General features: G+C 35.2%; 1 protein-coding gene across 1 annotated transcript; it reads left to right on the plus strand.

The window, feature by feature from the left end:
• Nucleotides 1–3,084: 3,084 nt before the first annotated feature.
• Nucleotides 3,085–19,051, plus strand: LOC111152295 (cysteine-rich secretory protein 2-like). Its single transcript, XM_022510774.1, has 7 exons — nt 3,085–3,156; nt 7,853–7,969; nt 9,012–9,099; nt 13,174–13,319; nt 13,734–13,831; nt 16,511–16,599; nt 18,596–19,051. The coding sequence occupies exons 1-7, from the start codon at nt 3,088–3,090 to the stop codon at nt 18,721–18,723; spliced, it is 735 nt and encodes a 244-aa protein (XP_022366482.1). The 5' UTR covers nt 3,085–3,087; the 3' UTR covers nt 18,724–19,051.
• The last annotated feature ends 1,717 nt before the right edge of the window (nt 19,052–20,768 follow it).

Below are 20,768 nucleotides of genomic sequence, written 5' to 3' on the forward strand. Positions count from 1 at the left end.
AGAGAGGTGGGTGGGGAATGGGGTGACTGGGTGATGGGCATTAAGGAGGGCACATGATGGACTGAGTGTTATATGCAACTAATGAATCACTAAATTCAACCTCTGAAACTAATAATACCGTATATTTAATTAAATTGAATTTAAATAAAAAGACTTTTTTTTTTAAGATTTTATTTATTTGACAGAGAGAGAGATCACAAGTAGGCAGAGAGGCAGGCAGAGAGAGAGAGGGAAGCAGGCTCCCGGCTGAGCAGAGAGCCCGATGTGAGGCTCAATCCCAGGACCCTGAGACCATGACCTGAGCCGAAGGCAGAGGCTTTAACCCACTGAGCCACCCAGGCTCCCCTAAAAAGATTTTTTTTAAAGTGGTATGTGTACCAGTCTATGGAAATGCTTTTCTAAAGGATAAAAAAGAACCTGCCAATGCTGTGAAAAGAAGTAAACAGTAGTTGAGACCAAGTTAAATGTAAAAACAAATGTGAAGAATAAAACTGAATATAATTGATGAAATCTGTTGCCACTTTGACATCACAATTTCAAATTCTTTTCATAGTATGTTCTAAAATTATTGCTTGTTCTTTTGCTTGTATTTTAATACATTGATTGAATAAACAGATAATCTAGTTTCATTAAAAAGGCAGTTTATACAATGTAATATGCAAAAACTATTGAATCATGCACTTTAAATGACTGAATTGTATGGTATGTAAATTAGATCTCAATAAAGTTTGTCTTGTTAAAAACTTTTTAAAAATGCTGTATGGAAGCCAGGTAATATCAAAAGCCATGTCAGACAACTAGCAATGAAATTTGAATATACTGGTGTGAAAAATTCTGTTTCAGAAATTTACTGACTTAGATTTACTTGCACAAACAGAAATTGCTAAAACAGAATAGATGTAACGTATATTGTGCTCTAACCTCTTCTCCACTTTCCTTCTTTCTACAGATAAAGCAAATTCCTACTTTGAGAACCAACAGTAAGTGATAACTCATTTATTTTAATGTGAACACTTTGTGTCAGTCATTTTTGTTTTGCCAATGGCAAAATTATATACTTAATACATTTATCCATAATTTCCAAAACTTTATGGATAATTTTTTATTAAAAGAATCAAGCTAATTTTACTCTTTTCTCACTTTATCAATTTGAAACTTCTTTACATTTAATCTTGAGAGATAATAAAAATAATTCTCAGGTTTATGACTTTGAAACAATTATTCTAGAACTATCTTTACTAGAAGAAATGTAAAAATATGACAAATTGTGTATATTATTGATGATTTTTACTATGAACATGTATGGTTATGTATTAATACAGGAGTTGTTAAAATAAAGATAAAAGTGTCTCCAGTGTACTACGAAATGATTTTGCTTTACTCCGTTGAAACTATGTTCCTTTCAATGTGAATTGACTTTGACATTATGCTTGGTGGAAGGCTAATTTCTGAAGTTACTTAAGAACTTACCATTGGGATAGGTTAATTAACTGTTTAACACTCAATTTCTTCAGCTGTAAAATATAGTCATACCCACTATAGTATGATGATGACATTAGATGCAAATTTTGCTTTGCGTGGTCAATAAATGTTCAGTCTTTCCCTTTTATGAGCACATTATTGAGGATAAAGGGAATACATGGAACAGGTATCAATTGTCTACTATTTACAAATCAATAAGGCCTAGGAAGTACCATAAATAAATTGTTTAAGATATTCTTTCTCTTCAAGAATTTGGGAGTACTAAACTCAAACAAACAAACAAGAAAAGATCAATGCATCATTCCTTTAGTTTACAAAGTGAGTAACTTAGATGACTAATGGCCAGAAGATAAGTGGTTTTAAGATAAGTGGGCTTGTTGCTTCATCTAAAGGAACAAGAATTTTTTTTTGAAACATTGAGAAATGAGAACATAGACAACCTAAAACTGAGTGTCTTTTAAAAAGTTAGTGAGGATATTAAATAACTTTTGTACCAAATCATGGATTCAGCAAATTTGAACAGGCTTGATTTTCAATAAAATATTTGTGTTTTATTTTTTTATACTGGGAAATTTGAGATACAGACAAGTGTAAGTAATAAAATCAAAATAACTTTTAATCCCTCTACCAGGGAAATAACCACTAATGAAGTGTTTGTATATTTATTTTTTTATTTTAGAGAGAGAAAGAGTGAGAATGCATGTGAACATGCACCTGTGGGGTGGAGGGGCAGAGGAGGAGGTACAGAGACAAAGAGGCTCCACACTGAGCACAGAGCCCCACATGGGGTTCAGTCTCATGACCCTGAGATCATGGCCCAAGCTGAAATCAAGAGTCAGATCCTTAACTGACTCAGGCACCCAGGCTCCCTATATATTTATTTATGTGTAATCGTAACTTTGGAGTCTTGATTAGAATCATGTGTAAATAAAAGAACAAACAGTTCTACTTTTTTTTTTAAGATTTTATTTATTTATTTGACAGACAGATATCACAAGCAGGCAGAGAGGCAGGCAGAGAGAAGGAAGAAGCAGGTTCCACACCAAGCAGAGAGCCAGATGCGGGGTTCCATCTCAAGACCCTGGGATCATGACCTGAGCTGAAGGTGGAGGCTTTAACCCACTGAGCCACCCAGGCGCCCCCAAACAGTTCTACTTTTTATAGAGCAGAGCAAACCAAGAGACTGTGCATACAGAAAATAATGTTTTCCCCAAAATTGTGATGAAAATCAATGCAATATCATAATTAACTCGGAAAAAATCTGTATTTTCCACATTTTTAATGAACTTAGGAGGAATAGAGTTAGTCAGAAATATAATGACATGTCCCTAGCCTTTATATGTATACTTTAAGAGCATCAGTCAAGTGTTTCAGTTTATTTTTTATTGCCCCTATCAATGACAAAGTTGGTTTCACTATGATTCTACTGCAACCAAATAACAATCTTCTCTTGTTACATTTTTTTGTGTGTGTGTGTGTGAATTTGGGAATTACAGTTCCTTTGAACTAACCAAGATCACTATATTGGCTTTTCCTCATAGTTAGAGGTCCATGTGCTACATGTTTTAATGCAGAATTTTCTTCTCTTTGACTTACTTCCCAGAAATGGCTTTATTCCCAGTAGTGTTGTTTCTGGCCATTTTGCTGCTTCCATCTGTACCCACAGAAGGAAAGGTAAATGTAAATAAGAAAATCTTTCTAAATCTATCCACACAACTTTGTGGGATGGTTGGGTCCTTTGAGAGGAGAAAGGGAAAAGTGTCTGGTATATCACAAAGTACTCACTGGTGGCTCAGATCACTTAATACAATGTCTTGATGACAGTCTATGCTGAGCTCTCCAGTACCCACTGGTCACATGTGGCTATTGAACACTTACAATGCGGCTTATCCAGAACAAAATATACTGTAAGTACACATGCTAGATTTCAAAGATTTAGTGAAGAAAAAGAAGAAGGAGGAGGAGGAGGTGGAGGAGGAGGAACAGGAAGAAGAAGGAGAAGAAGAAGAAAATATGTCATTAATAACTTAGATATTCAGTACATGATGAAATTATATTTTGGATAAATAATTCAATAATGTATTAGGTTCTCAAGGTTGTTGTAAGAAATGAATGCAAGTTGGGTGACTTAGAACAACAGAAATTTATTTTCTCACAGTTCTGGTGGCCAGAAGCGTAAAATCTATGTGTTAGCAAGGCCACACTCCCTCTGGAGGATCTAGGAAGGAATGTGTTCCATTTCTTTCTTTTAGCTTATGCTGGCTTTGACAAGTCATTGTGATAACTAGGCTTGTAGCTACATCACATATTCTCTGCTTCCCTTTTCACATCACCTTCTCCTCTCTGTGTCTTTTATATGGATACTTGTCGATGGATTTTGGTCCTACTCAGATAATCCAGGATGATTGAATCTTGAGATTCTTAACTATATACAGAGAAGGTCACATTGACAGATTCTGGGGATTAGGATGTAGACATATTATTTTTGTAGACTATTAGTCAACCCATTAAAAGTAAAATTTATTGCTTAAAATAATGTCAATATTTTTAAAAAATCATACATTATGATCAAGTAGGATTTACTCCCAGAATACAACAGTAGTTCAATATTTACAAAATAATCAATGCAATATGTCACATGAATAAGAGAAAGGATAAAAAACATACAATCCTGTCAATATATACAGAAAAAGCATTTGACAAAGTGCAACATCCATTCATCGTAAAAAGCCTCGGCAAAGTAGGTCTAGAGAAAACATACCACAACATAATAAGGGCCTTATGTGAAAAACTCACAACCAACATCATATTCAATGGTGAAAAACTGAGAGCTTTCCCCCTTAGATTAGGGACAAGACAAGGATGTCCATCCTTACTACATTTACTCAACAGAGTCCTAGAAGTCCTAGCCATGGCATTTAGAAAACATAAAGAAATAAAAACCATCCAAATTGGTAAGAAAGAAGTAAAACCCTCACTATTTGCACATGACATGATTCTCTATATAGAAAACCCTAAAGACTCCTCCAAAGAACTATTAGCACTGACACATGAATTCAGTAAACTCATAGGATACAAAATCAATGCACAGAAATCTGTTGCATTCCTATATACTAATAATGAAGCAGCACAAAGTCAAAATAAGAAAAGAATTCCATTTATAATTGCACCCAAAACAGGAAAATATCTAGGAATAAACTTAACCAGAGAGGTGAAAGGGCCAGTACTCTGAAAACCATGAAACACTGGTGAAAGAAATTCATGATGATGCCAAGAATTGGAAAGACATTCCGTGCTCATGGGTTGGAAGAACCAAAGGTCTATACTACCCAAAGCAATCTACAGATTGCGTGCAATCCCTATCAAAATACCAATAGCATTTGTCACAGAACTAGAGCAAAGAATCCTAAAATTTGCATGCAACCACGAAAGACCTCAAATACACAAAGCAGTCTTGAAAACAAAGGGGAAAAAAAGGCAAAGCTGGAGGTATCACAATTCATTACATTACAAGTTATATTACAAAATTATAGTAATGGAAGCAGTATGGTACTGGCAGAAAAACAGACACACAGATCAGTAGAACTGAACAGAAAATCCAGAAATAAATCCACAATTATATGGTCAATTAATCCTCAACAAAGGAGGAATGAATATACAATGGGAAAAAGGCAGTCTCTTCAACAAATGGTGTTAGGAAAATAATCCATTGCAGTCACATTCAAGAGAATGAAACTGGACCACTTTCTTGTACATTCACAAAAGTGGACTCCAAAAGGGTTAAAGACCCAAATGTGAGACCTGAAACCATAAAAAATCCTAGGAGAGAGCACAGCAGGTAATGTCTCTGACATCGGCTCTAGGAACATTTTTCTAGATCTGTCTCTTGAGGCAAAGGGCACAAAAGCAAAAATAAACTATTGGGACTACAACAGAATAAAAAGTTTCTGCACAGCAAGAAAAAGAAAAAAAAAAAAAACACTAAAAAACAATGTCCCGGATGGGCAAAGATATTTGCGTATGACATATTTGATACAGGGTAAATATCCAAAATATTTAAAGAACTGATTCAACTCAACACAAACACAAAAATAATTCAATTAAAAATGGATAGAAGACATGAACAGACTTTTTCCAAAGAAGGCCTACGGATGGCCAACGGACCGTGAAAAGATGCTCAGCGGCACTCATCATCACGGAAATACAAATCAAAACCATGAGATGTCACCTCACACCTGTCAAAATGTCTAAAATCAATAGCACAAAAAACAACTTACTGGCGAAGATGTAGAGAAAAAGAAACCATTGTGCACCATTGTTGGTAATGCAAACTGGTGCAGCCACTGTGGAAAATTATATGGAGGTTTCCCCAAAAAATTAAAAATAGAATTTCCATACGATTCAGTAATTTCATTACTGGGTATTTACACAACGTATATCAAAACAATAGTTAGAAAAGATATATGCTCCCCTATGTTTCTTGCAGCATTATTTACAATAGCCAAACTATGGAAGTAGCTCATGTGTCCACTGATAGATGAATGGATTAAGATGTGATATACGTGGATGGTAAATAGGTAGATAGATAGATGATAGATAGAATAATGTGTGTGTGTATATATGTATATATAATGTGTATATTGTGTACATCTATATAATGAAATATTATTCAGCCATAAAAAGAATGAAATCTTGCCATTTGCAACAATACAGATACAGCTAGAGTACAATGCTAAGCAAAATAAGTCAGAGAAAGACAAATAGTATATGATCTCACTTATATGTGGAATTTAAGAAGCAAAACAAATGAGAAGAGAAAAAAGAGAGAGAGAGAAAAACCAAGAAATAGACTATTAACTATACAGAACAAATAGATGGTTACCAGAGGGGATGTGGGTGAGGGGATGGGGGAAATAGGTGATGGGGATTAAGAGTGCACTTATCATGATGAAATAACATTTTAAAAAATTATAAAATAAATTAATATCACTTGATTTTTTTTACTTTTTTAATTTGACCACCAAAAAGTTAAAATTACATGGTATGCTTGAATTATTTTTCTAATGAATGCAATGGGCTATGATTTAAGAAGCTAATGATAGTCCTCTCTCCACAAGATCGTTTCCCATTTCTTTTATTTAATGTGCTTCAGTGTGATCTTAAAGAGAACTAACAATGACATAACTTTAAATTAGCACTACTTCATATATCACCACATTTAATTTTCATCCTTACTGCATGATAAAGTTATACTTATTTTTTACATTAAAAAAATCTACCTCTAAAAGTCTTAGGTTTGTTTTGCTTTCTTATTCATGCTCAAAAATGCTTGATATGTGAAGCCTACCTCTTGAATTCAAACCTTTTAATTTGAATAAACTACATTGCTTAAATAATCCCAAGACCAAGATCAGTCATCCTTTTCAATGACTGGAGGGTAGGTGCCTATATACAATGTCTATCTCTTGATCAGAAAATCTCTTGAATGTAAGGAGCTCTGGTCATTGCTGTTTCCCTATCTTTAACTCTGGGCATATAGGAAGATATCCCAGGACCAGAGACTAGTAGGACTAGAACTCATCAGACCAGAGAATTCTGCCACTGGGTGAAAACTTATTTGGTATTCAGAAATACAGATTGTAATAAAATAGATAATAATATCTACTGTAATAGGAATAAGTTTACTAGGGTATTGAATGAAATTTGAACTCCTGAACATTCTTTCTATAAATACATTCTGAATACATTATTTCTTTAAATACCGACCATATCAGGTCAAAGTTCCCTTAAAGTCTAGGGTGAATCTTGAGCCCCACTCTCATCCCACCTGGTGCAACCTGATCAAATATGAATGAATATGTCTTAAAGTTCCTGTTGTGTGCCTTTGTGGTTATAAAATATTATCACTCATATGTCTAGAAGAATCACAAAGAAGGTCCAGGAAACCATATAAGGTAGAAAGTAGAGAATCTGATTAACAAACACATAGCAGTGCAAAAGAGAAAATATATCTCTCTTCAAATAATTTGATAAGTGAAAACCAGGAGATGGACCAGAGAGATAACATGGCCATGAAAGGAGAAAAAGTACATTAATAATTACCATGAAACTAGAAATTGTCATCTGTGGCCTCAGAGGAGATTTTAATTTGTTATGCCATGAATTTCACCCTCCTTCTCAAAGCTTCAAATGACTTCTTTTCTATTTGTCATAGCTTTGGCTCAGGTTCATTGGCAATGCTTAACAACTAATATTGACTTGAACTGAATGCTCTTAAAATGATCTTTGTTCCCTTGAATTTGCTTATTCATTCTTAAATGCAACTTTAACAAATGTTAAGAAGATAACCTTGATTTTTATTTCCTTTTAGGACCCATCCTTTACTGCTTTGCTAACCACTCAAACGCAAATCCAAAAAGATATTGTAAATAAACACAATGAACTAAGGAAATCAGTCTCTCCACCTGCCAGCAACATGCTAAAGATGGTAAGAGGCAATGATAAGGGCTAATGGTGTGAGCTAGCAGTGATAAGAGCAGGGATTTCTTTCTTTTTTTTTTTTTTTTAAGATTTTTTAATTTATTTATTTGACAGACAGATCACAAGTAGGCAGAGAGACAGGCAGAGAGAGAGGCCTCTCTCACCAAGCAGAGAGCCTGATGCGGGACTCCATCCCAGGACTCTGGGATCATGACCTGAGCCGAAGGCAGAGGCTTTAACCCACTGAGCCACTCGTGCGCCCCAGAGCAGGGATTTCTTAAGAACTTTGTGCTTACAAAGTTTTTCTTCTATTCTGCTATTTCATCTGAGCTGTGTTATGGGCATGGCAGAAAATTTTTCCTTTTTAATGGTTAAATAATCTGTCAAATTTATAGGGATATTCAGTCAGGAAGGCAACATTAGAGCCAGATCTTCAGACATCAAATGTGAGGCCATTGCACTTTTTGTCACTATCTGCCCTAGTCTAAAGGAGGTCCCTTTCTTTCATGTATTTTATTCTTTTTAATTAATCTCTATGCCCAATGTGAGGCTCAGACTCAGGATCCGAAGAATCCTGTGGGTAAATAAGAGCCCACTTTCCACAGCATGGTTCATAAATGCTAGACTATCTCCCATTTGAAACCAATGGGCTACAATTGGAATTGGGAATAATCTAGGCCTGCTTATTACTAAGGGAATATAATTCAAAGACTTCACATGTTGAGTATTTAGAGTAGCCCCATTACTAAAAATCCTGCATGTGGTTCCAGTACTATCATAAATTGTCAGATATTATGTTAGATATTTCTCTATCTCTATCTATTCATCATTTATGAACTTATCTTCATGTGGAAATCGGCACTGGAGCAAATAAATGCACACACGCCTATATACCCCCCTACCAAAAAGGTCTTTGCATACCACTGATGATCAGATAATTATCTATAGAAGTTTAAAGTGGTGAAAATCAACCTACCAATCAGATTATAAACCATATGCTTCATAGGAGTTGAATTTTTAAGTGTATTTTTTTTTCTTGTGACATTTAGGAATGGAACAGAGAAGCAGCAGCAAATGCACAAAAGTGGGCAAATAAGTGCACTTTGGAACACAGTGTGCCAGAGGACCGAAAAACCAGTACGTAAATGAGTAAATATTTTTTGAATAGATGAACTAATAAAATAATATTGAAAAAATCAGATAGAATGGAACATTCCGGTATGTTATAAGAAGACTTAGAGAATAAACGTTGCTTATACTGCTCTATTTATATATTTTTATTTTTGTTTTTGAGAGAGAGAGAGAGAGAAAATGTGAGTGGGGGGGAGGGGCAGAGGAAGAGGAAGAGAGAATCCCAAGCAGGCTCCATGCCAAGTGTGGAGGCTTACATGGGGCTTGATTTCATGACCCTGAGATCATGACCTGAGTGGAAATCAAGAGTTGGATGCTTAACCAACTGAGCCACCCAAGTGTCCCTATATTCTCCTTTTTTAAAATCAAAGTATCTGTAGAAGGAGAGAGAATTATAGGTACCATTTTGCGCTTGTTGATTGTTTACATTATGCAAATGATATTTGAAGCAATACTCCACTTTTTTGTCTCAACCAGCTCATGAGTCAATAAGTCATGCATCATCATTTCTCCAAATTTAAAGATGAGAAGATGAGGACAGGGGAAGAATGACTTCCCCAAGTCACAATCTGAAGTGTGTCATATATTGGAAAGTTAACCAGCCTTAATTATTTCTAATCCACTGCTCTTTTTTGTGATCCTGTGTAGCTATCTGATGTTTTCATATCTCTTCTTTTGAATTCATAAAATATACTAAATTAAGGTGATTTGTTCCTGAATTTTGTGAATACTGCTCTAAAAATACTTAAATTTTAAATATTTTGGTATGTTGATTCATTTTTAATTTTTGAATTCTTGTCAAGTATTATAAACACCATGAAAGAAAAAATGTTTTATGCATAAACCTTACAATAAAATATTTATTTATATTTTCAATCATAATATACATATAGGCAAGCTCAATTTGAAAGCAACAAATTTTTACCTGTAATTTAATCACATTATTTACTTATATGGTTGATGCTGCTCTGTTAATGAAATTATGAAAAGAATGACTGCGTTTAGTAGAAGATTAAAACAAATGGTCTTAGAGATGCAAGTCTACTATTAGATTCTTAGTTTCTTTTTTCTATATTAAAAGACATAGACAAGAATATTTTATATTTTTTTATATTTTTATATTTTTATATTTATATATTTAAGCAACAAATAGACATTATATTTTAAGCTACCAAAATGTAATTCATAATTGAGAGGTTGAAAAGATCAAGAAAAGTTTCTGGGCAACAAGTTACTTTCTTTATTGTGGTAAGAACACTTCATGAGACTTACACTTTTAACAAATAAGTGTACTGTATGATATTACTGACATTAGGTACAATGTCCTGCAACAGAAGTTATTAATCTAGAACTTATTCATCTTTATGAATGAAACTTTATGCCCATTGATTGGTAATTTTCCATTTCTCCTTCCTCCCATCCTTATCTATTACTGTTCTACTCTTTGGTTCTATGAATTTGGTTATTTTATGTACTTCATATAAAGGGAATCATGTAATAGTTGTCTTTCTGTGGCTGGATTTTTTCACTTAATATCATGTTTTCAAGATTCATCCATAGTGTCTCACCCAAGTGTTGCAGAATTTCCTTCTTTTTAAAGGATGAACGAAAGCTGTTGTATATATATGGGTGTCATTTTGTCCATCCACTCATCTGTCTGCAGATTTTATGTTTCCATATATAGGCTATTGTGAAGAATGCTGCAATGAATATGAAGAATGCTAATATTGCTTCAAAACCCTGATTTCAATTTTTTTGGATAAATACCCAGAAGTAGTATTACTGGATCATTGGTAGTTCTAACTTTAATTTTTTGAGGAACCTCTGTTTTTTTCCACAGCAGCTACCCCATTTTTTATGCCCAACAAAATTATACAGGATTCCAATTTTTTTCACATCTTTATCATCACTTGTTGTCAGTTTTGTTTTCCCCCAGAAGAGACTTCTTGACAGGTGTAAGGTGACATCTCATTGTGGTTTTCATCTGCATTTCCCTATGTTTAGCAGCACTGAGCACCTTTTCACATACCAGTTGGCCATTTGTGCATCTTTGGAGAATGTCCAATCAAACTGTGGTCAGAAAAGATCTGTAGTCAATTTCTCAGGCAGCCTCCTGAAAGAGATGGATCTTTAGGCATTCCATCCAACTCTTTCTCTACTCATGAAGAGGCTAGAAGTTTGGATTTTTTAATCTACTTATTCTGTGCTGAACAAGGAAGGGAAGCTTTGGCATTTATGAACCTAAATCTCTATGCTCATCTTTGTTATGCTAGATCTGTTAACATTTTCAGAGAGGCAAGTCAGAAGTCAATTTTCTGGGCAACATCTGGAATATTTGTGGCACTGGATGCCCAGGCAAACTTTTTCCCACTCCAGGGAGAAACAGGTAGATATGGCACTTGCTCACTGTGTGCTATGCTGGGGAGCTGAGAAATGGCATCTACCAATCCAAACCACCATCTCTGTTCTCCCCCAGGGAGTAACACTGAAACTATGCCAAACCCCTCAGAGCTTTAAGACAAGCAAGGCTGATGTCAGTTCTTTAGGCAGCCCTAGAGAAATTGGAGCAATGGATACACCAATCAATTCTTTGCTTCCCCAGGAGGAAGCTGAGAACTAAAAACTAAGCCAAGGGGAGGAGATATGGTAACTACCAGCTAAAGCCAGCATCTCCATTCTCCTCCAGATGACTAGCCTGTGCCTGATTGTCAGAACTCCCAAGACTACCAAGAAAGAAGCCAGCCATCTCTGGGGAATTTCCTTAGGGAAGGTTGGGATGCTGGACACAAGAACCAACACCTTCCTTCCCCTAGGAGAAGCTGGGAGCTAGGAGACCTCTTCCTGATCATAGGGGAAGCACTGTGCTGAGGGTAGGCATTCTAGCAAAAAGGTGTCCCAGTTTCCCTACAGACTTCAGTGAGTCTGCATTCATATTCTCCCATGATCTAGGAGTCCTTCAGTTAGTTTTCCCACAAAGGGCAATTTGTTTGGAAATTGTTGCTGAATCTGTGTATTTGTTAGGGAAATGAGAGTCTGGGGCTCCCTATTTCCCCATCTTTCTGATGTCACCTTCTGCAAGGCTCTTCTTGGCTAATTCTCTGAGGAAGATTGGCCTTATGACATTCTGATTTAGTGATTAAGAAAGACTCCAAAAGCTTTGAAATCTGCCATTCCTCCTGATGTCAGATGCCTATAAATTGAGGCTCTTATAGACTGCCTGTAGAACTCTTTTTACCAATTTCACACAAAATCATAATTATAAACATTTAGAACAGGGTCCAATATGTGAAAAATCTCTGGTGAAGATGGATGAGAGGAGGAGAAAAGGAATAAAAGTTGTTCACTGCCTTTCATGAATTTATGATACAAAGCTGAGAGCATAGGAGTCCATACAATGTGAAGAATTTAGCCTGAAAAAGAATGCATTTCTGAAACTCCAGAATATTTTTGAAGCATAAGGGCTTCTTAACCTGTGCAAAGTTTTGCATGTTGATGTCAGCCTCAGTGTCCTAAACAGATTTTTTTAAAGATTTATTTATTTATTTTAGATAGAATGGTGAAGGTGGAGGGAGAGAATCCTCAAGAAGACTCCCTGCTGAGTGGAGAGTCTGATGCAAGACTAGATCTCAAGACCCTGAGATCATGGCCTAAGCCCATCAAGAGTCAGCTTCTTAACCTACTAGGCTACCCAGGTGTCCATAGATAGATCTGTCTTCTATTCAGCTTTAGAGCTGAGAAGAATGGAAGCCCTTTTATTAAGTATTACAAGTATAGGCACTGTGTTTGAAGGGCAACATCCTTGTGTTTTTTTTAAATTTTTTTAAAAGATTTTATTTTATTTATTTGACAGAGATCACAAGTAGGCAGGCAGAGAGAGAGGAGGAAGCAGGTTCTCCGCGGAGCAGCGAGGCCGATGCGGGGTTCGATCCCAGGATGCTGGGATCATGACCTGAGCCGAAGGCAGAGGCTTTAACCCACTGAGCCACCCAGGCACCCCCATTCTTGTGTTTATAAAGTTGATTTTTTTTTTTGCCATTGAATACTCTATTGCTTCCTCAAGAATGATCCATTTATCTTTAGGTACAAAATGTGGTGAGAATCTCTATATGTCAAGTAACCCTGCTCCGTGGTCAGATGCAATCCAAAGCTGGTATGATGAGCGCCATAATTTTGTCTATGGTGTAGGACCTAAGAGTTCCAATGCAGTTGTTGGACATTACACCCAGGTAAGACAAACAAATGAAAATACTTTGACCACAAATGCTCTAATATGAAAGCATCTCTAAATTATGACCAAGTCCAATGTTCAATTTGGGTAAGAGCATGAATAGATATGATAGTCCTGATGTTGGCTGGTACTTCATCTAGAGTTGTCTTTTTTTTCCATCACTTGCAAAACTCTTGGTAAAGAAGCATACTCCATACTTTCTCAAAATTAGAAATGGATAAAATAGTGAAGGCATGTTAAGATTTAATATTTTAAAATTTGTGATTTTCTTCAATAATTGTAAATATTTTCAAAAGGTACTTGGCTACAAGCTATAATAGTATCATTTTTTCAGTTTTATAGTTGCTACTATTTTTTTAATATTTTCCCTCATCTTGAATGTACTCTCATATATTCCCTTTTGGAATTGTAGCTCGTTTGGTACTCTACTTACCATGTTGGATGTGGAATTGCCTATTGTCCCAATCAAGAGAATCTAAAATACTACTATGTTTGCCAATATTGTCCGGCGTAAGTATACACTTTAGAGTTTCATGCAATAATCCTATGTGCAATTTAGTATTTTAAAATTCTTTTATAGTAAACAAATTAGAACATAAAACATATTTCAGTAAAGGGAAAGAATAATTCCTTTTTTCATTTTTAAAAATTGATGCATAGTTCATATACAATGTCACATTAGTTTTAGGTGTATAACATAGTGACAGGTCTACACTTTACACTATGCTCACCGCAAGAGTAGCTATCAGCAGTCACCATATGATGCTATTATAGCTATTTTTTAATTTTTAAAAATATTTTTATTTATTTGTCAGAGAGAGAGCACAGGCAGGGGGAGCGGCAGACAGAGGGAGAAGCAGTCTCCCCACTGACCCTGGGATAATGACCTGAGCCAAATGCAGATGCTTAACCAACTGAGCCACCCAGGTGTCCCATGTTGTTATAACTATTTCAGTACTATTGACTATTATCCCTATGCTGTACTTTTATCTCCATGACTTACTTTTTCCATAACTGGAAGCCCGTATCACCCCCTCCCTTTCAACTCTTTTGTCCATCCCCTCATTGCTGCCAATCTCTGCCCCTCTGTCAAACATCAGTTTGTTCTTGTACTTATGGTCTGTTTCTGCTTTTGTTCGTTTGTGTTTTTAGCATCCCCATATAAGTGAAATTGTATGGTGTCTGTGTTTCTCTAACTTGCTTCACTTAACATAATATCCTTTTAGGTCCATCCAGAAGGAATACATCTGTGGGAAATGCCTTTTTTTAAAAAAAAAAAGATTTTATTTATTTATTTGATAGAGATCACAAGTAGGCAGAGAGGCAGGCAGAGAGAGAGGAAGGGTAGCAGGCTTCCTGTCGAGCAGAGAGCCCGATGCAGGGCCCAATCCCAGGACTCTGGGATCATGGAAATGCCTTTTAAGTTGAGATACATTCAACTTCTCAGGGAAGAGACCAGGTTCTCAACTCCAAGTATAAAATCTGAAACTCCTTAGTTACAAAGTAGCATCTTTTTTCTCAGTCGCCTTTCCCTTGGGCTCACTACTCTAGACTTGATATCATTAGTTCTCACTAACTTCACACTTTAGGAGGTTGCAGCTTGATGGTTAAGCAAGGGATGGTCGTGGAGTGGCAAGTAGCGGATGGAAGATTGTGATTTCCATTTCTCCTGCTAAAATATCCCTTATCCCGTTTATCTAAAAAATCACCCACATTATTTCCTCACAGATTATTCATTTTTTTGCATCTCAAAGGTTTTGCAAGAGATCGTTAATATACTTCAGAGTCCAGAATAAAAAAAAATCTTCAGTCTTTGTTTTTCAGAAGTTTTCACAAAATCTCCACAATGAACCATTTTTTAAGGTCTTGACCTACAGCAGGAAATATGTTCTTTCCATCAAGGATTATGTCTGAATTTACCCGTAATAAATTCTGTGGATATACTGAAGATCTAATCTCAATTTACCTGTTAATCTTAAATTATTTTAATGCTTGAACTTTCGTGCCACTGGAGACAGGGAGATCCCTAGAACCAACGCTCCTACAGGATTTCTTTTGAGACTGTAGATAATCAAGCATGTGATTCTCCAGAGTGAGAGGTATGACCTCCAACATCGTTTTCCTGCAAGCACTTACTAAGGTTTAGTAGAAAGAATTGAGAGGTCCTAGGAGAATGCACCCAAACACACTGGCTGGTTTTAAGAGAGAGGTTCTGGAGCCAGTCATCTGAAGTGAGAGTTGGAGTGAATAATGAGGAAAAGCAGGGGTGAGAGAACTTCCAGAACATGTTTGTGTCTTATTTCACATTTTTCTAGGGGCTCAGACATGGTCGTTATGTTCTGTGCAGGGAGAGATTCAGCTGCATGACCTTGTATTCTTGGCCCACTTGACACTATTGAGATTTGGACTCACTTGTAATTCAAATAAATTAAATGGCTAATAGGTAATGATCATAAGCAAGTTGTAAGTTAGTCACTGTAATGTGTTACACTCTGGATATCCATGCTTGTCAAAATTTTTGAGTGAACATTCCCTGTGTTTGGTAAGTTTAAAAATGTCTCACATACCTCTAGAAACTCACTAATTTCCTTCTCTCTGCCTGTCCCAGAAACACACACCACTAACTTAACTTAAATATCCCTGCCCTCATCTAAAAGGTGAAGTACCTATATATGTGTATATATATACTGGAGTTTACTGTTTCTAGATTATATCTAAGAAATTTGGTATTTTATTATCTTTCAAATATAAAATGATATTGTAACATTAAATATTCTTTTCCAAACTGCAACTACCTGCCTCCCAGGAGCTCTTTTGTCTCCCTAGGGGATATATTCTACCTCTAGCTAACACATTGGGCTATACTGCCTTGCCAGTTTGACCAAGTCTGCTGGGACATGAAGAAAGTGTGACCACATTGAAATATACTTTGAAAACTTTAGACTCTAATTACTCTAATTTAGTTGCTCAATCTGAAGAATTATAGTCAAGGAAATTGGTCAATATGTGAAGCATTTTCTTAATTTGAATGTTACCTGAATTACTCACTGGGCATTATAATTTTTAAGTTTTTTAACATAACTGAAAACATTTGTAGTCATGTATGTTTGGTAATTTATACTGCCCTTGGGGAGTATAAACTAAATTATAAAGTGAAAAGTATTTGACATTAGGTATTTTAAATTTCAGTGGCAATAACGTGAGTAAAAAGAATACCCCTTACCAACAAGGGACACCTTGTGCCAGTTGCCCTGGTAACTGTGACAATGGACTATGCAGTAAGTTTGAAGTGATCACCTTGCTATTATAATAAAAAGTTGATATTTTATTTTCTTTTTGTGGGTTGAGAAATCTCCTAATCAGTTTAAATAATATCGTTATGCAGAAGACAAATATGTTACTCAACACAGCATGTGTTTATGTAAACATTTTACACACTTTAGTAACCTACATATTACTTGTAATGAAAAGAATATTGCCATATGTAAGATAATGAAAGATCTGCCATTCACATATTTTTGTTACTAACATAGCTATTAATATTAATTATATATATTTCTGGCAAATATTTCAGATAAAGTTAGTATGATTGTGTCAAAAGTCCTATTCTGAAATGCAAATCTATGCATATAAGATCACATTATATCTGAATCTAGACAGAAAAATCAAATATTATACTACTTTTGTGCTAATGAGTTCATTATGCTAACTACCTCTTTTTTTCTATAGTAAAATTGGAATCATAGTGTTTAAATTAATAATCACTTTCTCTATAATTTGATACTAGTCTACTGCATTTTTCTTTTCCTCAGTCAACAACATTGTCATTACTGCACATTTTTAATGACAAAATCAAATCTGTATATAGTGTTACATATATACAGAGCCCACAAAAATACTGTTGCAAAAAGGGAGAAAATAAATTTCGCATACATAATTTCTAAAGTTGTAATGAATAGAAGTAAAAATAGCTCTTAGCTCTTTATAGTTGGGATACTTGTATTAAAATTATTGTGAATAATAGAATTGAATGAAGCTCATTCACTGAGATTTTTAACTTTCAAATGCATTCATCTTTAGTTAGCATTCTTACTGACTGAATTATATAGCTATTATTCAGAATATTATTTAGAATATAAATCAGCTAAAGAAGGAAAAAAAGTTACATATTAATAGCTCTGCTGAATGCTATTTGGGAAGAAGCTTATAATTTATCCTATTATCAATAAGCACTCAGTTGAAATATTTTAAACAAGAGTAACAGGGTTGTAACCACGTTTTATAAAGAGCTTTCTAGCAATAGTATTGAAAAACAATTGGATGGAAGTCAGCTAGAAAACTGACTATGGGTTAAAAAAAAAAATCTCTCTCCCACATTATTGACAAAATAATGAGAATTGGATGGGGTTGGAATATAAGGAATAGAATAGCCAATGTTTGTTACCTGTGCTGATTGAGTGCTGATCAGAAGTAGGGAAGAAGGATGTCAAACTGATCCAGTTTTTGGTCTAAATTACTGAGTAGTTAGAGAGCCATTTCTCTGACATTGTTAGCGGGGATGTGGGGAGACGAGGGTGAAGGGGTTTACAGGAAGAACATACCCAAGAATTGTCAGCCATACAGGTAGTATGATGAGTTTAGTTTGAGATTTGTTGAGTTCATGGCCTCTGGGGAGGATCCAGAAAGAAATACCAGAAGGAAAGGGGACATGTTATCATTGTTTTGCATCTTTATCTTCCCATAGAAATTCCTTTCTCCAGGAAGCAAACATTGGAGTCTAAACCAGTGCTGTTCAATAGTATGAAATAAAGAAAAAGTCCTGTATCAGAATGTGTCTTACAAGTAAACTAGTCACATGTGGCCTTTGAATATTGAAATGTGGCTAGTAAGATTAAGGAACTAAATTTTTTACTTTATCTATTATAGAGTAATTTAAATGTAAATATCTATATGAGACTAGTGGTTCCCATATTAGACACTGAAGGTGTAGAGAGATTTATTTATATTTATTTAACTTTATTGGCTAAAGAAGAAAAATAGGTCAATTTATTTTGGAAACATATCACCAAGTTCAAAATAAAAAGTGATAGTTTAATCAGTGAGCTCAACTCAGGCTCACAAGATATTTCTCACAAGAAATGGAAAGCCCATCATTGTGTAAGTGATATTGACTTGATTTGTCGAATCTTTATGGCCTCATGCACTTTTGAATGTACAGCATTATTTTGCTGCTATTGAAGAAAATGATAATGAACTCATTTATTTTTGTCACAGCCAACAGTTGCGAGTTTGAAGATCTCCTTAGTAACTGTGATTCCTTGAAGAAAACAGCTGGTTGTGGACACGAATTGCTTAAGGAAAAGTGCAAGGCAACTTGCCTATGTGAAAACAAAATTTACTGAGATGCCCAGTGTGCATTGCACAGGACTAAGTGAAGAGAGCTGCAACATTTTATTGAAACATACCACAGGGGAAATTGTAGGCATGTTAGTTACAAATATGGTTCCACTCAGTAATTCATCTTTTTTCCTCTCTATAGAAATCTCTTTTTATGCAGATATTTACACAAGCAGCATAGTCTATGAGGACAACTTTGGACTTTGATAGAAATTTGGTACTTTAAACTTAACGAATTAAGTTGACAATTTTGTAAATTGTATAACCATAGACCTTAGGTCACTAGAACACTGGATTAAAATGGAGAAGTACATGTTTCCTGAAACAACATGCCAAAAAAAAAAAAAAAAAAGAAAAGAGAGAGAGAGAGAGACTGAAACATCATTGTTATTCCTGTGAAATAACTTTTTACTTGAATAAAGAATAAATTCAAAGATTGACACCTACCTTTGTCTCATGGCCTCCTCTTTAAACAAGAGTAATCATCTTTTAGAATAAAAAAATTATGTAAGCAACCACATGAGTGATTCTTGTGTAATATTTTCTAGTATTTATAATTCACCCCAGCTAGATTCAGCCCAGATAAATAATTTAGTGCAAAATTTCCAAAATATTTTCCTATAAAATTAAATTTTAACAAAAATAGGAATCAACTCTGTTCTTATTTTTTGATATTTTAATCTCCTCCTTATAGATGTGGTTGATATATTAAAAGAGTGCATATATATCCAACAGCATATATAAATATAGCCTAAGGAAAAAAAATAATGATATTTCAGAGAGATTTATCATTTATAAATTTTTTTTAAAGATTTTATTTATTTATTTGACAGAGAGAGATCACAAGTAGACAGAGAGGCAGGCAGAAAGAGAGAGAGAGAGAGAGAGGGAAGCAGGCTCCCTGCTGAGCAGAGAGCCCGATGCGGGACTCGATCTCAGGACCCTGAGATCATGACCTGAGCCGAAGGCAGCGGCTTAACCCACTGAGCCACCCAGGCGCCCCTCATTTATAAATTTTTGCAAACATTCTCATTTAAGACTGATTTCAACAGGGCCCATTTTATAGGTGAGAAAACACACACACACACACACACACACACACACACACAAATCTAAAATAGATGAAGGAGGTGTTGAAAGTAGTTAAGAAATATGTCTGGCCAGACAGATGGAGAGCAAGTATTAACTACTGATGCCTCCAAGATGAGAGTATATGTATCATCCTACACTCATTAAAGAGATTGAATTCACAATTTTAAAGCTTCCCAAAGGGAAATTTCCAGGTCCAGATGATTTCAGTGAAGCATTACACCAAACATTTAAAGAACTAATACTAAGTTTACACAATCTCATCTAGAAAATTATATAGGAGGGAATGCTCCTCAATTTATTCTTTGACACCAGTATTATCCTACTCCTAAAACCAAAGACAGTGCAAGAGGGAAAAAAAAAGTACAAATCTATAGCTGTCATGAGCATGAATGAAAATATCCCAAATAAAAATTTAACAACCCAGCAATATAGTAAAAGGATAATATACCCTAGCCAACTGGGATTTTCCCTATGGATGCAGGTTTGAGCTAACACTTAAAATCAAACTGTGTTCTACTATATTAGCAAACTAAAAAAAACCATGTGTTTACTTCAGTAGATAAAAAGAAGCATTTGACAAAATCTAATATCCAATCCTGATAAAACTCTCATCAAATCAAAAATAGAAGGGAAGTTTCTCAACTTGATAAACAGAAGCTTAAAAAAAACCCAAAATGTGCAGCTAACACTGTAATGGTGAAAGACTTGATTTTTTCCCTCTCTAAGATCAGAAAAAAAAAAAAAAAAGGGCTGAGATGTCCACTTTCATCACCAAGCATTGTACTAGATCTAGTCAGTCAATCAGATAAGACAAAAGGCATCTAATTAGAAAAGAAGGAGTAAAACTATCTTTATGCACAGAAGAAATGACACACAAAATCACCAGTCTGGAAATGTACAGATACAGTTGACTCTTGAACAACATGAAGGGCTTAGGGGGGCTGACACCTGCACAATT

The sequence above is a fragment of the Enhydra lutris genome, unplaced genomic scaffold (assembly GCF_002288905.1).
Source record: "Enhydra lutris kenyoni isolate GAN:26980312 unplaced genomic scaffold, ASM228890v2 scaffoldscaffold28, whole genome shotgun sequence".
In the NCBI taxonomy this organism is placed as follows: domain Eukaryota; kingdom Metazoa; phylum Chordata; class Mammalia; order Carnivora; family Mustelidae; genus Enhydra; species Enhydra lutris.

Bases quoted from the DNA above. Each gene is read 5' to 3' on its own strand.
- LOC111152295 (XM_022510774.1), top strand. From the start codon at position 3,088: ATGGCTTTATTCCCAGTAGTGTTGTTTCTGGCCATTTTGCTGCTTCCA. The intron at 3,157-7,852 runs GTAAATGTAAAT...ATTTCCTTTTAG, and splicing joins CTGTACCCACAGAAGGAAAG to GACCCATCCTTTACTGCTTT. The intron at 9,100-13,173 runs GTACGTAAATGA...ATTTATCTTTAG, and splicing joins GCCAGAGGACCGAAAAACCA to GTACAAAATGTGGTGAGAAT.